Source organism: Salvia hispanica, chromosome 1, assembly GCF_029641045.1.
Source record: "Salvia hispanica isolate PSC_SH4W2 chromosome 1, Shi_PSC_v1, whole genome shotgun sequence".
Classification (NCBI taxonomy): domain Eukaryota; kingdom Viridiplantae; phylum Streptophyta; class Magnoliopsida; order Lamiales; family Lamiaceae; genus Salvia; species Salvia hispanica.
In genome coordinates, this window is record NC_142692.1 from 37,615,027 (window position 1) to 37,635,918 (window position 20,892).

Genomic DNA, 20,892 nt, shown 5'->3' on the forward strand with positions numbered 1-20,892 from the left:
ATTATTAGAGCATCCACATCGGGCTGCTGTCCAGCAGTCCGTCCGTCCGTGCCAGCGGTATGGTGCTGTTCTTTTTATAAAAAAAAATCAAAATTAATTAAAAAAAACATTTAAAAAATATATATATTACCACTTCCCAATAAATTATATCCGTTTTCTACACACTTTTAATTTATTTTTCAATTTTTTCCCCCCAAAATTCACATTTTTCATCTATAAATACCCCCACTTCAACACAAAAAAATTCTCACCACACTAGACAATTCCATCTATTCTATCATCTAAATTCTCTCATCTATTTTCTCATCAATTCTCATCTATTCTCTCATCTAAATTCTCATTAATTATGTAATTTTTAATTTGTAGGATTTTAATTATGTATTTTTTTATTTTTTAGGATTTTAATTATATAATTTTTATTTTTTAGGATTTTAATTATGTAAGTTTTATTTTTTAGGATTTTAATTATGTAATTTTTTTTAAAATATATTTTTATATTGTAGAAATGTTTTTAGTAATTGAAGTATTTAAATTGAATAATAGAATGATGAGACCCTTGAGCTTGCACTTGCGGAAGAGCACAGATATGGGTGTTGTGCTCTTGTCTAAGGACAAGGAGTAAAAGTGGGTCCGAGTCCACCTCCGTACTCTTATTTAAGAGCACGGATGTGGATGCTATTATATTGCTATTGGGTCATATATCCTTCCCAATATACTAGAATTCTTTTGTGTTGTCATAGCGTTTTTCCCACTTATCATATATAGCATTCATTTCATTCCTATGCCAACACCACCAATTTCACAAGTCCGTGTCGCCTTAATTTCTTACCTTTACTTCTAATCGTGTTTTCTCACTTTTCGTATATAACATTCATTCCATTCCCATGCCTTCATCACCAATTTCGAAAGTTTGCGTCGCCTTCAATTCTTACCTTCACTACTACGACCAACATTATTACGTCACTATTGTGTCATATATCCTTCCCAATATACTTGAATTGTTTTATGTCATCATTGCATGATTGTCGTCGTGTTACTTGCGTATAAGGCTTGTGTCCTTATTGTGTCATCAACTTGAATCGGAACATGGCATTAATGGGCAGCTGATGCACTATTTATTAGTACTAAAAAAAATTTGCAAGTATACAAGGTAGATCTAGTATAACTAAAGGGCAGTACTGGATATCGAACACAGGGAATAATATTGCAACTGTCTATCATATACTAAGCATCATATACTATCTAGAGACACAGATTTTTAGGTTGATTAATTTATAAATAGATAGAAAGAAATAAACAAATAATAGAAAACATAAAACATAAAAACAAATAATACAAAATAAGCTAAGAATTTTAGGAACCACAAAAGCTAATATCCAAAAGACTTCCTTGAATTACGGTCTCTAGAGTTACTAAACTATCACAAATGTAAAATTATATCTTCTCTCAAAGCATACAATTTGTAGATTGCTACCTAGAACTGAAGTGTCCTTCCTAGAACTAAGACAACAACTTCTAAAAGCTTCTAAGATAAATTTGCTTCATTCAAAGCCTCAAATCTCTCGATTATATTGGCAAATACGTCAATTTCTCCTCTTTCAAATTAGACTACTCACTTCTCAGTTCTTGTAATAAAATCCACATGCATTCATAAGATGGCCAATCAAACAAATGTATAAGCACAAGGGAAATCGAAATAACTACAAGAGCTAACAAGGAAAACCAATTGAATAAATAACTTAAAATCATAGCATGTTTACCAAAAATTCTACAAAAGATGTTTTAACTCATAGACAAGTAAAACAACAAAAAGTACTAGACATGAAGAAAAACAAAACAAAACCCAAGGTTGAATCATGCAATCTTCAGTCTTCTCTTGCATGGATCTGCAGAGCTCCGCTCCAATGGAAGAATTATATGTGGAATAGATGGAGAGGATTGAAGGCTCTGAGATAAATACTATGAATTAGGTTATGAGGTATGTATAGGCTAGAAAAAGATTTATAATTGGTAAAAAGTACCCTAAAAAATAATGGAAAAGATGGTAAATTCGAATTCCTCAATTAATAGGAGAGATTTGACAACAATTTCTTTTCTTCCTTAATTTCCGCCTAATTTTGACTGTACTGCGCAACGTTCGTAAAATGGTCATAACTTTTTCCACAGAACTCCGATTTAGATGCTCAAGGTACCCACGTGAAGCTATTTCCAAGACGAAGAGAATGGTATATATTTAGCACTGATTGGACTTCAAAATCGTTGGCAGATGGGCTCGAACAGAGGCTGCTGAACCTTGACACTTTTTTGCACCTTTTTTTCTATCTTTTTCTATCATTTATCAACAAACAAGTAAAAATACCAAAATATATAATATACGCAATTTAAGAACATAATTTGCAAGATTGACATTTAAAACGAGCCAAATCTAGGCCTTAAAAACATGCAAATCCCGTGTTTATCAGCGGCTTCATCCCCATCTCTTAAAATTCAACAAGAATGTGGCCGCATGTAAATTTTAGAGAGAATTTGGAATAAGGGTCTTAATTCGCTGACCTTTCGAAATTAAGGATTAAATTCGCTGACCTCTCAGAATATGAGTAGTCATGTGAATTTTTCAGAATAAGGATTTTTCACTTTTTTATTTTTTTTCTCTTCATTTTTGTTATTATTTTCTTTATAATAATTATAAATTGACCAAACTATCCATTACATTTTACCCAATTTCTCAAAAATTCAATTGAAACTTTGCTCCACTCCACACCGAGATTGTTCTGCGCTCCCCGCCTCCACCCTCCTCTTCCCTCCGCCTCACACCTTGATGAAGCTTCACTTTCATCCGATAAGTTCCTATTTTCCCCTCCATCAACTCCCAACCCTTCCTCACCATCACTAAACCTTCTCCCATTTGCAGTCTCATCAAATTCACCCCCAATTTGCACATTTCTGTCCCTAATATTTTTCATTCCGCTACCAGTCACAGCCCCATTCCCCCAACTACCTTCAGCATCAAAATTCCCTCCCAAATCAACACCACCACTCACAATACCTTCAATTCTCTCGTTCAAACTCAACGCGCTATTATCAATACTCGACGCGACTCCGAATCGCGAATCTTATTAAATTCAGAATTCTCACCGCCAAGTTTGAAGCTTTTCAATGAGCCGAAATCAGAAACGTTCAACAAGCTACCTCGGAAGCTAGGGATCCCCGTTGTTGAGCTGGCCCTGCAGTATATTTCGAACTCCAATTCGCCGCCACAAGATGACTACTGAGATAACTCCGGTTTGGAGTTGAAGCAAAATTTCAATTGAATTTTTGAAAAATGGGGCAAAAATGTGAGGGTAGTACGATCAATTTATAATTATTGAAAGGAAATAATAACAAAAATAAGAGAAAAAATATAAAAAAGTAAAAAACCCATATTCTGAAAAATTCGCATGACTCAAACCCATATTCTAAAAGGTCAGCAAATTTAATCTTTACTGTCGAAAGGTCGGTGAATTGATACCCTTATTTCGAAATCTCTCTAAATTTTATTAGTTTTTTCAAGCAAATAATTCAACCACATCGTCAATTTAAAACATGGATAGACTAACTCACCATATAAGAATAGGGGAATCGTAATAATTCTTCACAGGAAAACGAGAAAAATGTTTAAGTTGATAACTTTTACGTCTAGTTTGAAAGTTGCTTGACGACTCAATATATGACAGAATTCATGATTTTTTCTAGGCAACATGCCATCTGCTTGTACAAAAAAAAGGATAAAGTCATAAAACCACTCTTTTTGAAATACACAGCCCATAAAATATACTCATAAGCCCAACAATAGACAGTTCCCAGTTGAGAAACTTGTGGTAAATATTGGGCCCGATAATGTTAAGAGGGCCCGAACCCGAATTCGGTCCAGAGTTAAAAACAAGAAATAGCCCTAACTTCACCTTTAGATTCTTCTTCTCCGAATTAAAGTTAGAAACTGTAGCAAAACTGAAGAGAATTTGCACCAATCGACCAAAATAATGGAGTTGCCCAACGATTTCGATCGCCTTCTTTTCTTCGAGCACGCTCGCAGAACCGCTGAAGCAACCTACGCCAAAAACCCTAGCGACGCCGATGTCAGTATACACTCCTTCCACACACTGTGTGTGCGATTTTTCATTTTTCATTTTTCATTTTGTTCCTCTCGTTGATTTCAGCTGTTTTAATTTCTCAATGATTGTTCGAGGATTGCTTGTTTTCAATATGTAAATTATTGTTCGAAGTCGAGTGAGTGTGTAATTAGTTTTTGGAGTTTGTGATTTTTAGGGTTGATTTGTTTGAAATTTTGTTGCAGAATCTGACAAGATGGGGAGGTGTGTTGTTGGAGTTATCGCAGTTTCAGAATGGGCCGGAGTCGAAGGAGATGGTTCAAGGTAGAAATTCTGGTGTTATGCTCTGGTTTGATCCATCATTTGCTCTTGCGTTTTGTATTAGCTGTGTTCAGAAATTTGATTTAGTAGAGTTTGCTAATATAGTAATACTAGAGTCGTGAAATGGAAAGGATTTGCAAACTGAAGTTGATAGAGCCTGGAATTGATTTGTGAGTAGTTTGAAAAAAGTGACAGAGGAGCTGCAACTCTTACTAGTACACGTAGGATAGATACGAGTCGTTAGTTGATAGAGTCTGTATTTGTGCATAGTTCTGAATTAGTATTCTCAAAATGTGTAATACACAGTTAGAGAGCTATATATCTTTGAATTGTATCTTTGGGGGTGTTCAGTTTATCCTAGATTGTATCTTGGTATTATTTTATCTAGGAAACCGAACACCACTTGAAGGACGGGTAGTATTGGGAGGGTTATTTTGAGAAACAAACTCTCAGCTGCTTAGTTATTTTGTAGATGCTATTGACAAGCTGGAAAAAGCACTGGTAATTGACCCTAGCAAACATGACGCACTGTGGTGCCTTGGGAATGCATATACATCTAGTGCATTTCTGATTCCCGAGCTGGAGGAGGCTAAGGTTTACTTCGATAAAGCAACTCAGTACTTTGAGCAAGCATTTGAACTGGTATATATGTCTACAAGGAATTTTTTGTTTGTGCTATCATATCTCTTTCTGAACTGCTATTTATCTAGTTATTATCTCGCAGGAGCCGACGAATGAACTTTACAAGAAATCCTTAGAAGTTACCAGCAAGGTACATTTGCTTTTCCTACCCTTATATGCTCTTTTAAGGATCATGGCTTTAATTTATAATACCCTTGGAACAAAAGATTATAAGATGGCATTGGCATTGGCAGATATTTTTATTGTATAGTAGGGGAAAAATAAAAGATTTAGTTTCATTCTTGTCATCATAGTCCATGGATATGCTAGTGCCAGAATATATGTGAACCTTCTCCAAAACTTATCCTCCAATACATAGTAGTTTGTGTGGCTTATGCCGTTATGGTTTGTCGATTCAAGTTCAGCCTTCATCTTTGGTCTTCACGTACTGCATGGACAGATTTAAATGTTAATTAGAATTTTCATATTTTTGTATGTTCCATGCGAGGCTGAAGATATGGATCAATGGTTTTCTCTTTAATCTATTTACCACTGGTTTTACATCCCAATATTTTAAATTTATTACTATTAACTAGCATGGGTTATGTATATCTATGACGTGTGGTATTTTTGTGCCCTATTTGTCTAGGAGGAAAAGAGCCGTAATGTAGCCATTTATGGTCAATTGATGAAATGCTCTTTCAAAAAGATTGTATCCTGGACTCCTGGTGCAACTGTGAAATGAAAAGTTTTGTTTTTATGTGAACTAATGGGCTATATGTATATATGATGTATCCTATGTGTTCTACTTAGGCGCCTGAATTACACGTGGAGATCCACAAGCATGGGCTGGGTCAGCAGGCTATGGCAGGAGCACCCGCATCATCATCGGCCAGCACCAAGGTACATGGCATATTCGTTGTTTTGATAGGCAAAAACTTGGATATTTTGACTTGAGTTTGGCTACAAATTACATTTTGTTTGACATGTGGAGATCTCTCCTTCAAACAAATTCCTCAGTCCTTGTTCTTTTCTTCATATTCATGCCAACTTCAAGCCTCCTGATCTTGAAATTGGTCACCACTTTTAACACAATCCTCACTCATGAGGTTATAATTAATGTTTTTCCACTTTGAAGGTTTTCCCCCTCCATAGTTCACTAAGTTCACCAACCTTTTTATCCCTATTAGCTGTTGTTGGATTTCCCGTCTGTTGCTAATAAAACACTTGGTTCGTTATAGCAATCCTCATTTCACAACTGAAAACCTTTGTTATATGCAGCAGCAGAGTACAAAGACGAGCAAAAGTAGTGATCTCAAGTACGACATTTTTGGATGGGTAATCCTTGCAGTTGGTATCGTTGCATGGGTTGGATTTGCAAAGTCGAACATGCCTCCACCTCCTCCTCCAAGATAAGCAGCTCGCATCATCTTGGCACCAAGAGGTACTTAGCTCTAGTAGATGGGATAATCTTGAGAAAGCTTATGCTCCTTATCCGTTGAAATTTTTACTAGTTCGTTATTTTTGTGTAACTCATCAGGCAAAAAGATCATCTCTGCACTTGTTTTTAGTTATATATAGTTGGAAGCAGACTTCGATTGATCTTGTCCATTCTTGCTTTTAGTTTGTTGTTTTTAGTTGTGCGAATAAATTGATTGATGCTTTGGTGTCTTCTTTTTCCTTTTCTGAAATTTATCAGCTATAACAGAATTCGTCGTTATGTTGGACGCTACCAAATTGCGTATTAAAACTCGTGACATTTTAAAAGCGGTAGTATATTATTATGGGATAGAGGGTGTATTAATTTTGGATATTAGTTTCTCTTTTTGGTTATGCTTTTGTTACGTCCCATGAGATTAAATTAATCAGTTATATATTTGATTTAGATTTGATTTACCATAGCTACCAACAATTGTGGCTTGGCCATCTAATTTATTTTTCTGTATCAGTCTGCGCCATTCATATATTTTGTGTTTATTTTATTTGAGTTCTAACTACTCCTCTTCTGTCCCTGAAAATTTGACTTATTTTCATTTTCGTTCATCACTAAAAATTTGTCACCTTTCACTTTTACCATTTTAGCAGTGGATTCTACATTTCACTAATTCATTCTCATTCACATTTTATTATAAAACTAATATATAAAGTAGGATTTATATGTCATTAGTTTTTTAAATTCATATTTTATTATATTTCTTAAAACTTGTATCAAATTAAATGGTTAGTTCATATTTTATTATATTTCTTATAACTCGTATCAAATTAAATGGTACTCCCTCCGTCCCAAGGTATTAGACCAACTTTCCTTTTTGGGATGTCCTAACATATTAGACTCATTTCCTTTTTTTGCAAAAAGCATCTATCTTATTTTATTCTCCACCTACTTTTTTCTCTCTTATCTCTCCTACTTTTTCCCTCTCTCATACTTTACTCTCTCCACTTTAACTATTTAAATATCAATTCCTTAAATCATGTGCCCAAAAGAAGTGAGTCTAATACTCCGGGACGGAGGGAGTACTAATTACAAATTAGGGAGATGGAGGGAGTAATTTCTTTTGTATCATCTTCTCAGTAGTAGGAGTAGTACTTTTGACTCTACTGTATAGACTCATTGCATTATTAATGAGTGCGACAAGACCACATATCTATATCCATGTACTCCACATATTAATGAATGCGACAAGACAACGTATCTATATCTATGTGACAACATATCACAATCTATTTACATTAAAAAAACATCATAAGTAATAAATTTTGATCAAATTTTACTCCTCATTCCTCAATTTAAAAAGCTGTAGTAAAAGAATTATGATTTCATATTCGTAATATATTAGTATTGATTTTAAATTGATAACGAAGTTATTTGGTAAGATGTTGAGTATAAATCATGAATCATAGTCACTTCTTACACAAAACATTGAAATTTTGTATTTGTTTGATTTAGCGTATGCGTGTGTCAAAATAAAAATGTGATGAATTAGCATTGAGAAAGATGATAGAATTAAGTAGATGTGATTGCATATATTTTCACCTAAATAGGCTCTATCTAAAAATTAGTCCAAGCGTACATATTTTTGAGCGCCATAAATGAAAAGCTTAAAATCAGACAACCGACAGTTGTCCGGCAATGGCGTCTGTAGCCCCCAGCCTAGTAAAACACGTGCGCCAGCATTCCACTCTGCATTCCTCCAAAACCTCAAAACGACGGCGTTACGCCACTTGCATTCACAAAGACTGTTTCAGCTTCATCCAGCTGCCAGTGCTCAGCCCCACGCCGCCAAGGAGGACAAGGTTCCGCACTATGTTTTCCGACAGCGTCCTTGTCAGCGACCTCATCGCCGAAGGTGTGTCGGGAGGCGTCGCTCTCTCGCTGCTCAAGCTGTGGGAGCACACTGCTAGGAGACGCGTCTTTGACCAGGTTTATATTTAATTGTTGCTTGAAATAGGGTTGAGAAACTGCTTTTTTTAACTCAATTGATGCTTGATTAGGTTTTAATCTTTGCTGTAGAAACAAAAACATGGTGTTGAATTGAATGTCCAATAAGGTTTACACTGGATGACTTATACTAGTAGTATTACTATTATACATACCTGAAACAAGAGCTCTCCAATAAATGTGTTTCGTATTGATAACTGGATCGACAACACATGTATGTATGTGTAATGGCTTGAAAAGAAACCTTATAAAATGATTCAGATGAACTTGTATAGTTGTATTCTATTACACGTGTATATGTGCGCGTAGCAGATCGAGATGATCTATTTATAGAACTCGTACACAACTGTCATCACAGACTATCACTAGACATAACTAATTAACTAACAGTCGACTTCAACGGCTAACTTCAAAGATCCATCTCCAACAATAGCTCTATTATTTGTTTGGTGTCTATGTTTGAGAATCCCATATTCAAGCATTTATTAGTCTCTGTATGCTCTTTCTGAACATATTTTTCTCTTGTAGAAACTAAATAGGAAGCTTGTTCACATAACTGTGGGACTAGCATTCATGCTTTGCTGGCCTATGTTCAGGTAACACTATCTTTCCACTGATTTAGTCGACGCGGTGTATGTCTATCTAATTGAGCTCATCATAGATAGTAGTATGTTACAGTTCTGGCCGGCAGGGAGCACTTTTCGCAGCTCTCATTCCCGCTGTTAATATAATAAAAATGCTTCTGACCGGACTTGGTATATTGAAAGATGATGCAACCGTCTTGTCCATGACCAGATATGGGGACTATAGGTATGTCTCAAATGTCATACAAACCAGTTTGTCAAGAAGAAACTGTCTAATGGTAGAATAGTGGCATTCAAGTTTTCTTGGTACTCTCCGAATTCTCATGTTGTAAAAACCACATTAATTTTCTGCGTGTCGTTGACAAGTGTGCAAAACATAGCCTGTTTTTGAAGCTTCAACAGCATGATGTGTTGATGCTGCAAGCAAAGATGATTCGAAATCAAGAGCTGCTTCTAAGAATCCGAATAAGTTGATTTAATCCCAATGTCGATTGTCTGTTCAGGGAACTCCTTAAGGGGCCATTGTACTATGCTGCCACAATCACTCTAGCCAGTGCCGTTTACTGGAGGACGTCTCCTATCGCAATTGCAGCAGTGTGTAACATGTGTGCTGGTGATGGTATTCTCTTCTATTCGACTTCTGGTTCCGCACGATTAGTTTCTCCAACGTTGTTAGTCGGATAACCACATTCTTATCAGGTATGGCTGATATTGTGGGACGTCGTTTTGGTGGCCAGAAACTTCCCTACAATCAAAACAAATCAGTCAATGGCAGTATTGCAATGGCGAGTTTCGGTTTCTTGGCTTCTCTCGGGTAACATACTCTCCCTCGTCCTCGTCCTCTGCCTTAAACTTAATGACATTTATGTTCTGAAAGAGACGTATGCCTCAACAGAATCATGATGTACTATGCATCTTTCGGGTTCATGGAAGAAAGCGTTAAATTGGTTATTGGGTTTTTGGTAGTGTCTGTGGCTACTGCTTTAGTTGAATCACACCCTTTCAGCACTGAGCTCGACGACAACTTGACCGTGCCACTGACCGCGGTTTTGGTTGGCAGTTTCGTCTTCTGAGTAGGGCGATGTAACGGACTACGATTGCCACGAATGTGAAATTTTTTTAGCCTAACCTGTTGTAGGAATTTCTTCTTGTAGTTGTAACTTGTGGTATTTAAAACTGTTGATTATTTGTAAATTTTGTTGAGCAGCAAAAAGACAAAAAGATTAAGGGTGTCACTGTTGAAGAAAAAGTATTCCCTACGTCCTATTTAAACTTAAGTGAATTTAATCAAAAATTAGTTTTATTATTTATTGTATTATATGTAGCGATAAGTAAGAAGTGATATATAGAAATTTATATCGAATCGTAACATGATTTTGAGCTTGATTTGAATTAATTATACAATATTTAGTAAGAAAATATTTTTTTTTCTTAAATATACATATATATCAAGTAAAATTAAATTTTTTTTTCCAAGTATTGCAAAATGATGAGTATGAAATTTATTTTAAATCAATTAATGTTTATAAAATGATTTTCAATATAAAATGTTGAAAAAAGTTCAGTTATGTACGTTAAAAACTACCTTTTAACAATTTATTTTCTCGTTAGGTAATTATTTTGTGCAAACAAAGAGTTTATTATGTAGTATTGCCACGTCATGATGAACTCGAACTCTAGATAAAAACTTTAACTAGATCTTAATCTTATCTTTAGATAAGATTTTTGTGTCGGAGCAAATGTTTTTATTACAAAAATGCACATATGTGAAATCATACAAATTTATCGCGAGCAGCATAATTGTTTTAAATTGAAATTGTATAATTGAAGTATCCGTTTTCAAATTTTACGAGGTTGGTAAAATTTGAACTACTACTAGTAATTTATTTTCGTAAGGAGTAAAAATCAGGTGGTTGTAGCTCACATACTCCACCAGTGTCGATAAGGTAAATGCAATATACAAAAATCCTTATCTTTTTCAACTGTAAATTGAGTTGATTTGCAGAGACAACAATGGCGGCAGTGAGTTTGAGTTTCAATCTGGCGGGGGCGTTCAAGGGGCTCTCCATCGCCTCCAGCTCCTCCTCTTCCTTTTTCAGAGGCGATTTCGGTTCGATTCACGTCGCTCAGCACGCCGCCGTTCTGCTCCCGATGAAGCCGCCGCTGACGATTGAGTCGGCGCACAAGAAAGGAGCTGGAAGCACTAAGAACGGCCGCGACTCGCCGGGGCAGAGGCTTGGAGTCAAAATTTTCGGCGATCAAGCGGCCAAGGCTGGCTCCATTATCGTCCGCCAACGCGGCACCAAGGTCTCTCTATCTCTTTCTAATGCAGCCTTTTTTTTGAATTTAGGTTTTATTGTGAAGATTAGGTGCGTAATTCTGCATTGGAGCATTGTGATTTTGAATTTTGATTCTCTGAACTGTTTGGAGTTGGCATGGTATGAGATTAGGGTTTATTTACTTTATTATTGTTGGATGAATGAATTGAACAATTGGAGGATGCAAATGTCATGCATTTGTGAATGTCGAACCTTATTAGAGTTATTTGTGGATTGGAGGATGAAATATCAAACTAGCTAGGTTGTTTGAAGGGCTTGTTTATGAATATGAATAGAACAATTGGGATTTGGGGGATACGGATTAGTGCTATATGCCGTTGGACAGTGAAAGATATTGAACGTTGGAGCGTAGAATTGTCGAACCTTATTCGTGCTATTTGTTGATTTCTTGGATGAAATGTCAACCTGCTATATGCAATTGGAAACAGCAAATTTTATCTGTGATAATTGCAGTTAGAGGGTGAGAGATTGAATCATACTACTATTACTCCTATTGCAATTGGAAGTAGCAAATTTTACATGTGATATATGCAGTTGGAGGTGAGATATTGAACCTTATTACAACTGCTATATGCATTTGGAAATGCCAAACCTTATTGGTGTGCATTATCCTTTTTGTGAGGCCTTCTATTAGCTTGTTTGATGGATCAAGATTGTCACTGTTATAAAACTCTCTTGGTGCTGATTGCTTAAGATTTCATGAAAAAAACCCATCTTGATTTCTAGTGTTTCAAGAACTTAGCCTATGCTGACAAGAACCTCGTCACAACCTCACGGCTTACACTTGATTATCTTCATCTTCATTCTTTCAATTTTGTGCAGTTTCATCCTGGCAACAACGTTGGGCTCGGCCGGGATCACACTATTTTCGCCTTGATAGATGGACTAGTGAAGTTCGAGAAGTTTGGACCAGACAAGAAAAAGGTAAGCCTTTCATCTTCACAAACTTGCAACTTGTGTGAATGCTCAATTTCACTCAAAACTACTGCTGCAATAAACAGATTAGTGTCTACCCCCGTGAAGTGCAACCCGAGAACCCCAACAGTTACAGAGCACGAAAGAGGGAGTCGTTCAGATTACAACGCGAGCGAAGAAGGGCTAGGAGGGATATTAGAGAAGGCATTGTGGCTGAACCTCAACTGGTTCTTGCCTCTATTCCTGAAGCAGATGAAGATGCAGCATCTTGTTGAGTTTGGTCTAATTAGATATTGCCTTTTGCCTTTTGAGTTTGTGTGTATTTAATTTACATTTGGTATTATTTTGAGCAAATTTCATTGTATATCAAGAAAGAATGAAGGCTTGGTTAATTACAATTTTTATTAATCACACAACCGCAAGACTAATCTCATACAACAATCAATCATTGGTCATCCATATCTTCCAAAGAAAATGAGGAAAGCATTACCAAATACAATAAAAAACATCATACTGTCACTCAAATAATTTGATCCTGTAATCAAAGAATATATCACAAAGCTTCAACCAACCAAACTTTGCTGCTAGAGCTTTGATTGGTGAAGAAACGATACAAACAACCAAAACAAGATAACACTGCATTAAACTGCAGACACGGTAGTATTCATCACCTTACCTCCGAGAACTTCCGTAGAGGTTACGGTACACTGACTTCGTTCGATAGACAAGAATCAAGCTCAAGATGACGGCAACCACACAGAGCCCCGACAGGGTCAAGGAAGTCACGCAGAAGCAAATGGTACCTTTGCATTTTAGTGTTTCTTCAGCTCTCAAGAAGTTTGGGAACGAGAAGGATATACCACGAGGTATGTAATTTTTTCCGTGAGCTTGTTTCTCTGCTTCACTGTCGTATATGGAACTCGCGAGAACACCTGACATTATCAGAGAACCTGCAGGGTTGGCAAGGGTGAGGAAATTGTATAGAGCTGCGAATTTTTTCAGACCAAACAATTCGGAGGCTGTAGCAGGTATGATGGCCCAATGTGCTCCATAGCCAAGGCCAACGAGGAGAGTTCCAACGTACATCGAGCCAGGCCATCCCATAGCGAAGAGAAAATGTCCAATCGCCATAAAGACTTGAGCAACGGCTATGGCTATAGGCCTTGGGTATGCATAGTCACTTTTACAAGCAAAGGAAATCGAGTGAGAACGAATATGTGATAGTTATGATATACTGCTATCAAGGATTTAATGATGAGAATCGATGAGATTTGTTACCTGACGACTATCTCAGAGAAGTAGCCACCACCAACGCGGCCTAGGAAGTTAAAGATGCTGATCATGGAGACGAAAACTTGGGTGTTGTCATACCCGAGAGACTCACTCATTTGGCCCAAGTTATCAATCACAGTCAAACCAGAACCGGAACCTAGCATAAGAGAGAAAAAGATAAGCCAAAGATCAGCCTTAACCAATGCCTCCATCATAGTGAAATCCTCTCCACGGTGTGGCCTTCGTTTCTTGATTCTCACTGCTCCTTCGGCAGCGGCTTGGGCAAGTCTCGACTGAAGCTGAGCGATTCTCTTTTGCCTCTCCGAAGCAGGAAGGAGATCCACTTCTTTTGGCTTTTCATCTTCAATTTCACTGAATATGATATCTGGAGACTCATCTCCGGATCTGCTCGACTGTTGATTATCTGGGCTGAGAAGTGACTCTTCTTCGGGTGGTTTTGGGTCTCGGAAGTTCAAGGTGATAGGGATGACAATAGGGAACAACAGAAGGACAAACAGAATCAGAGTGAAGATTGTAACGACAGTCTCGCTCACGGAGACAAGATCTTGTACGAGCATGACCCCCATCAAATAAGCAGCCAAAATGATGCAGACACCGTAAATGGTTGTGAAACTGTACCCGTCAGACGATCTTACTTGCTTGTGACCTCCTACAGGCCTGATGATGAACATCAGCGCAATGGCCACTATTGTCGGACCAACTGCAATCATAAATATCAGAGAAGCTTGGTCGGGAGAATGCAACAATGCATATACCTGAGTCAAGATTGCTCCACTCAGCCCAGCAAAACCCTTGAGTATCCCCACAACTGGACCTCGGTTCTTTGGGAAGTTTTGCACACAAGACACGAGTGCAGCTGTATTGAAATAGGTCTCACCATTCGTTCCCACAAATATAAGAATGCACATCTGCATATATGAAAGGATATAACAGTCAAAACAGGAAGAGAACCGCGTCCCTACTGAGGAACCGGCTGCAACTATAAAATTGCAAGAACTTTTAACAACTAGAAAGATGCCATCTTCTGCTTCAAACTTTCATATCGCCAATTGTCAATTGATCAAGGCCACCAGAAAAATTGACTGGTCGGCTATGCCTTCAGACGATCAGTCAACCATTTACATTTCCACTTACACAGATTTTAGAACTTGTTTTATTGCAGATAAAACACACATTACCATTAGCATATGATCCTCAACATCTCCACAGAAACAGAAAGTTATAAACACTTTTCTTCAGTTATAGGTAGCAATAGCATCTTTAAGAGAAAAATTCATAGCATTTCATGTGGATATGAATTCATCCCATGTCTAACAGTCATCAATACATCTTACTATCACAAGTTCTCAATAAACACATCCAGAAAACAACCGATTCCAGATAAGGTAAGATCGATTTCATTAATCCTCAACGAACAAATTGTCCCAGGACAAGCACAAACATCAACCCAAAACTAGCTAGGAAAAGAAGAAGCAAGAACTTGAACTGAAAAACAAAGACCAAAATCATTCCACACTAGTCACAAAAACATCAACCTCAACAGCTGGCATAATTCAAGTTCAACGCCTTAAAATCCCCAAAAAAGGCCCAACAACCAAAATTTCATATTCAAACCAATTTAACACACACACACACACATACACAGAAAAACACAAGATCTCGTTCAAAATCAGTAAAAGGCCAAAAGTCAATGGATCAAAAAGTGAAGAACTTGACAAAAAAAAGGGGTAAAAGAAGCACTCACGGCCCACAACGGCAAGACAGGAGTTCTTCCAGTGACAACCAGCCACACCCAACCATATCCAATCAGATTCTGAATCGCCCCAACCAGCAAAACACCCCACAGCGGCAGAAAATCCGTTAAAATCCCAGGTAAAAACCCAACGCTGTCACCCAAATCCTTGGCCACCCCCAATCTCGCAACTTGCTTCTGATTATAGCTCAGATTGCTCTTGATCACCGGCGATATGCTCCCGAATACATAACCAACGCCGCCGCATGATTGCAGCCACATTGCAGCCACGAAAACCAGCCACCGATTGTTATAGAAGGACGTGAACTTCTCTCCGAAACGGCCCATCATTTCGCTTTCCCTCTTTACAATCAGCCCTCAGCTGAATCGGAAAAGCTTTGAGCTCTTGTAGATATTTTTCTCTCTCTCTCTCTGAGACAATTTCACAAACAGTTGGCGTGTGTTTGAGCTGATCTGCTATCTTCTTCTACAATAAAAAGGGGTTAAATAAATGCTTTCCACATCCACATTTTTCACGATTGACTGTGTGGAAGGCGTCGAACGACAATCGTTGTAGTTTAGTGGAACACTTCGATTGATACTGACACACGATTTTTAATTTTTTTATTCAATTTTTTTTGTGATTATCGTACAACCAAAAATAGAATGAAGATGACATTTAAATAATTAAAGAAAAATCATGAAATATCTTCATTTAAATAATCCTGAAATGTTATGAGATTCGACCAATCATGTTGTTGTAATCTGAATATTACATTACGTAATTTTATCTTTTATTAATTGTGTCATCAATATATAAAATGCTGTCATTAATTATGTTTGAAATAACATGATTAATTACTATAAGTATACTATTTTCTTTCTTTTTTTATCTCTTATTTTCTATATGAAATAACATTATTCTGAATATCAATAAAAAATTACAGATTATAAGTAGATGAGAAGATTAAGAAAATATAAAGCTCGTGTTTTAATATTTCAGTTTTAAAATTTCATATGATTAACTAAAATTCAATCAAACTTTAATAATTTCAATACTAGCCCATTTTAAATTGATGTGTGTTTTTCAAGTATTATATACATTTATTAGTAAGAGAATTAAATTGTTAAAAATGAAAGATATTAATGATTATAAATCAAAATGAAAAATAGTGATTTGGATGAACAAAGTGTGATTATTCATATAATACATCCATACGATCAAATTAAAAAGAGATATCATGAAAAAATAATTCTATTTTTTATTTTGAGTTATCCATAAAATTAGTCTTATGTTCGATAACTTTTTGACATTTTTCTTTTTCTTCTCTCTTATTTTATTGATGGTTCTCTTTTCTAACTTTATTAATTGCGGATTTAAACTCTGTCGTCCACAAATATTGCATGATTATTTTTGGAGCAAAGGAACAATATTATTTACTTATTATTTACACTAGATCAAAATTTCCATGGAAGTAGTGTATTTGTGTGTATATAAATAATGAATTTCCAACGTGTTGAATTTATCGAATATATCATGGCATATTCTCATACTGTCATACAATAATTATTAGTCACACTACATTTGTCAATTTTGTATTTTGAATAAAAACCAAACCACTTGACGCCTTGATGGATAATCCCTATCTTTTTCTCAACAACTTGATAGAAAGTTGAGATTTTCCGAATCAAGTGCTAATAAGTTGAAAATTTGTGCTTTTTATTTGGCTGTGACAAATAATCTAATCTACAACATATATTTTCTTAGGTTTTGAATAATTTGAGAGTTTTAATTGACTTATAATTCTAAAATTATGTCGGATTGCATTACAGAACATTAAGGAACGAAAAAGGAGGTCGACCGACCCACCTTTAGTCCAAGAATACAGCTGGAATATTGCAGAAATTGTCTTTAGATCCTGCGACAATCAAGCTTTTGCCCTGATTATCCTTTTTACGTGATTTAGATAGCTAAAAAAAACTTCCTTAACTTATATGGTGGCCGACAACGCTAGTGAGTCGGCAACGACCCTATTTCACTGATAAATTTTGACCCTACTACTTCCATTTCTTTGGATGTGTGTCAATGTACACATTCACAAATCATTATTAGATACTATCATTTCTAAATTGATGCCATATTTATATCAATAAGTCTATGCAACCAAATTTTGTACAATCAAAAATTGGTTTATTTGGGAGAAAAAGTAATGTATATATACATTTAATTAAAAAGTATAGACATACATATAGTATAGGGAACGTGCATAATATTACGGTATTTGTGTATAATTTTCAAATTTTTTTTGAACCATAAAATGTAATTAATGCATACTTTAATTCAAATTTAAAAAATAATAGAGAAATAATTCAAATATAAAAATAAAAAATTGAAAATGAGGCTAAAGACTAATAAATTATTTTTAATTTGTTAACTAACTATATTTATTATTTTAATATTTAATTAACACATCAAAATAGCTAATATAATATTGTTTTGGTGGTACAAAATTTAATAGTTTATCATTACTCTATTTATATTACTAACACAGTAACACCAGCCGACAATATTACTCCATGAATGTGTGATATATGATTATGTTGCAACCTTTCTAACCACTCATATTAATCACGTGTTGTACTTTTTCTATATACTTTATTTTCATTCTAAATTTTAATATAATAATATTATAAAATTTTCATTAACATTTTCATTTTACTTTACCGTTTATAATCAATTTATAAAAACTGTTAGATATACACTTCCAAATTCTATAGAATTAACTTGAAAAACTTGTGAGCCATATTAATGACACCAGCTTCTCAAGCAGAGATAGGCTCCAAATACTAATCCATAATATTATAATCTTAATTTCCATTCTTCTATTAAAATCGATGTCCCTTAATTACAATAAACGCTTCAACTTTAATTTGTAAAATATCTGACGAAAAACCATGACAGTGCAACATTGATGTATCTTAAATTTTTAAAAAGTCATAGTATAAGTGAGAATATGTCAAATATTCGTAAATTTACAAGCAAATTACCTCCATATAAATAAAAATAATTTGTGGAAAAAAAATTTAAAAAACAAAATTATATTTAAAATAAAAATAGACAAAATGGCAAAAGTTCTTATATTTTCTCACTGCTCCAACATATAACATCATCAGTTCATCACCTTGTATGCTCTATATCCATAACAAACAGCTTTGGGCCTTTCATATACTACTATCCTTTCAATGCATCACTCTTGGAGGCATTTGTATTACTCCATGTATTATTTGTTCTTATCAATTTCACATTCAAATATCATATCATAGATGATACTTCTATATGTATATTGTACATAAAATTTAAAATATCTGTAACCGTTGCTTAGGAGTATTTTATTTATTTATTTCACGTTTATAAATTATATTACTTCTCTATGTGTATTATACATGAAAAATTAACATTTATATAATTGTCACTCCTTATTAATAAGAGGTAAGCTACATATGAATAGTTGAGGCACACATTAAAACTGCATTATACTAGTATGAGGATGTCTTCATAGGTATCTACATCGATAAAATATTATATTATTACTACAGTTAGGTATCATTTTTAAATAATAGTACGATATTATAGAAAAAGGGATACAAAGTCCAAAATAATTAAAATTGTGAAAAATTATACTAGTAGTAATTAATATGGGTTAGGTATCATTTTTCAAATAATAGCACGATATTATGGATGAAAGGGGTCCAAAGTAATTAAAATTTAGAACTGTATGCTGGAAAATAAATATAAAAACCTTAGGAAAGACGGATAACACCATATTCAAATTTATAATTTCACTAAGCTTTATAAAAGAGAAAAAGATTTATTAAAATTTCGTGATGCAAATATATATATTATATATACCATCTGATATATTTCACCATCACTACACCCAACATTTGGTAAATCTTTATTAAAAAAAAAATGATTATGGTCTAACAAAATCTTATAATTAAACGAATGAGCATGTTGAATTGTGGTCTGAAAAAGACCACACTAGTAATTATTATTTTCATAAAAAGACGATGAATATTATTTTTGGATAAGCACATCAATTGTTTAGGGCCATCTGCCGAACTAATTTACATTTCAAGGAAAGAAGTCCAATTAAGAAACGTGCAAATCACTCGCTAGTGAGGTCGTAAATCATGATTCATGACTTCGCATATGTCTACTAGGAGTAATATTTTTAGATTAATTTCATACGCATTATTTGTTGCAAATGGTCACAATCCAAACGAAATTGTGACAACCCATTTTTTCTATAAATAAAAATATAATTAAATTGGCGAGCATAATCCAAAAAAAAAATTTTGAAGATAAAATTGTCATATTTTGTAATTTGTCTTCACCCAATAGGGAATTTAAAAAGTAAATATAAAATTTAGGCAATTGAGCAAAGCGATAGCCGATAGCTAAGATCTCTGCATCGTTGTAGTAGTATCTACTAATAAACTTTCCATTTTGTCATTTTCATCCGTCTACTGATAAATTTTCCCTTTTGTTTAACTAATTTTAGTAATTGACCACACATTTTACTAACTTTATCTTACTCACATTTTATTATTAAACTAATATAGTATAAAAAATATGATTTATTTTTCACTAATACAGTATTTTCAATCAACTTTCTATTATATTTTTAACATTTATGTCGGGTTAAAACTCCTCTTGTATTGGTGGACGGAGAGAATATGTTTTGTTGGACGGCTATAGGTACTTATCATTTTATCATATATATGAGTATAAGAGCATCCGCAATGGTGCTTAGGCCAGCCATAGGCCAGCCATTCTCTCCTCTGCCACGTCAGCAACACTAAAAAAACCACCTGCCACGTTAGATTTAGGCCAGCCATAGGCCAGCCGCAATAAAAATAATTCAAAATATACTACATTTACGGAATTAAAATTGCGATATACGGAATTAAATTTACGACACATATACGGGAAAAATAATCCATTCCATTAAAAAAAAAGTACAAAGATTTTAAAAAAAAAGTACATGATTTTTTTTTTAAAAAAAAGGGCTTCAACACCCGAGCCCCGCCACTCTCTACTCCTCATCGCCGTCGCCGTCGCCCTCCTCGTCGCCGCCGCCGTCTCCGCCGCCGCTGCCGCCACCCGTGGTATCTGAGCCCACGTCGGAACCCCCCAGCCGTGACCTCGCGATCTCTAAATCAGCACGCATGCTCTCGAGCATCTCGTAAAGAAACCTCTTCTCCGTGGGGTCAGTGGCGTTCTTCCACTCTCGGAAGACCTGTAACATCTGAGCCCGCGTTTGGTTACGCGAATGGAGAGTGTACTCGAGTGGGGCGGCTGGGAGGGCGGAGGACTGGACCTCGCGGGGCGATAGGGGGGATCCGCCCCTCGCAGCCCGCTGCGCCCGCTTCTGTCCAACCGGGCGGGGGCGACCAGTAAATGAAGGAGGGGATGGAAACTCCTCAGCATCCGGGGGGAGGTCGTGGGATCCGCCGCTGCTGCCGCTGTAGTCGCCGCTATAGTTAAGTCGCTGCT

At 35.6% G+C, this 20,892-nt stretch overlaps 4 protein-coding genes across 7 annotated transcripts; 3 read left to right on the plus strand and 1 right to left on the minus strand.

The window, feature by feature from the left end:
* Positions 1-3,940: 3,940 nt before the first annotated feature.
* LOC125223035 (mitochondrial import receptor subunit TOM20-like) lies at positions 3,941-6,641 on the plus strand. 2 transcript variants are annotated; one of them, XM_048125992.2, is made up of 6 exons: positions 3,941-4,115; positions 4,334-4,412; positions 4,882-5,051; positions 5,134-5,181; positions 5,844-5,933; positions 6,315-6,641. In XM_048125992.2, the coding sequence occupies exons 1-6, from the start codon at positions 4,020-4,022 to the stop codon at positions 6,444-6,446; spliced, it is 615 nt and encodes a 204-aa protein (XP_047981949.1). In that variant the 5' UTR covers positions 3,941-4,019; the 3' UTR covers positions 6,447-6,641. The 2 variants fall into 2 exon arrangements, with proteins under 2 accessions (XP_047981949.1, XP_047981944.1); XM_048125987.2 differs by having other exon boundaries at positions 3,942-4,115; positions 6,312-6,641.
* Positions 6,642-6,893: 252 nt separating this feature from the next.
* Positions 6,894-10,288, plus strand: LOC125223034 (putative phytol kinase 3, chloroplastic). Of its 3 annotated transcripts, none has more exons than XM_048125986.2 (6): positions 6,894-8,451; positions 8,998-9,065; positions 9,148-9,279; positions 9,557-9,672; positions 9,753-9,867; positions 9,949-10,288. In XM_048125986.2, the coding sequence occupies exons 1-6, from the start codon at positions 8,161-8,163 to the stop codon at positions 10,124-10,126; spliced, it is 900 nt and encodes a 299-aa protein (XP_047981943.1). In that variant the 5' UTR covers positions 6,894-8,160; the 3' UTR covers positions 10,127-10,288. The 3 variants fall into 3 exon arrangements, with proteins under 3 accessions (XP_047981943.1, XP_088919149.1, XP_088919148.1); XM_089063023.1 differs by having other exon boundaries at positions 9,791-9,867; positions 9,949-10,007; XM_089063022.1 differs by lacking the exon at positions 9,148-9,279.
* A 701-nt stretch (positions 10,289-10,989) lies between these two features.
* LOC125219461 (large ribosomal subunit protein bL27c-like) lies at positions 10,990-12,699 on the plus strand. The gene is made up of 3 exons (XM_048121440.2): positions 10,990-11,360; positions 12,215-12,316; positions 12,394-12,699. Exons 1-3 carry the CDS (start codon positions 11,067-11,069, stop codon positions 12,580-12,582), a joined length of 585 nt encoding a protein of 194 aa, XP_047977397.1. The 5' UTR covers positions 10,990-11,066; the 3' UTR covers positions 12,583-12,699.
* Positions 12,700-12,801: 102 nt separating this feature from the next.
* On the minus strand, positions 12,802-15,870 carry LOC125219460 (protein NUCLEAR FUSION DEFECTIVE 4). The gene is made up of 3 exons (XM_048121438.2): positions 15,345-15,870; positions 13,586-14,508; positions 12,802-13,487 (listed from the first exon to the last, which is right to left on the minus strand). Exons 1-3 carry the CDS (start codon positions 15,681-15,683, stop codon positions 12,980-12,982), a joined length of 1,770 nt encoding a protein of 589 aa, XP_047977395.1. The 5' UTR covers positions 15,684-15,870; the 3' UTR covers positions 12,802-12,979.
* Between the last annotated feature and the right edge of the window lie 5,022 nt (positions 15,871-20,892).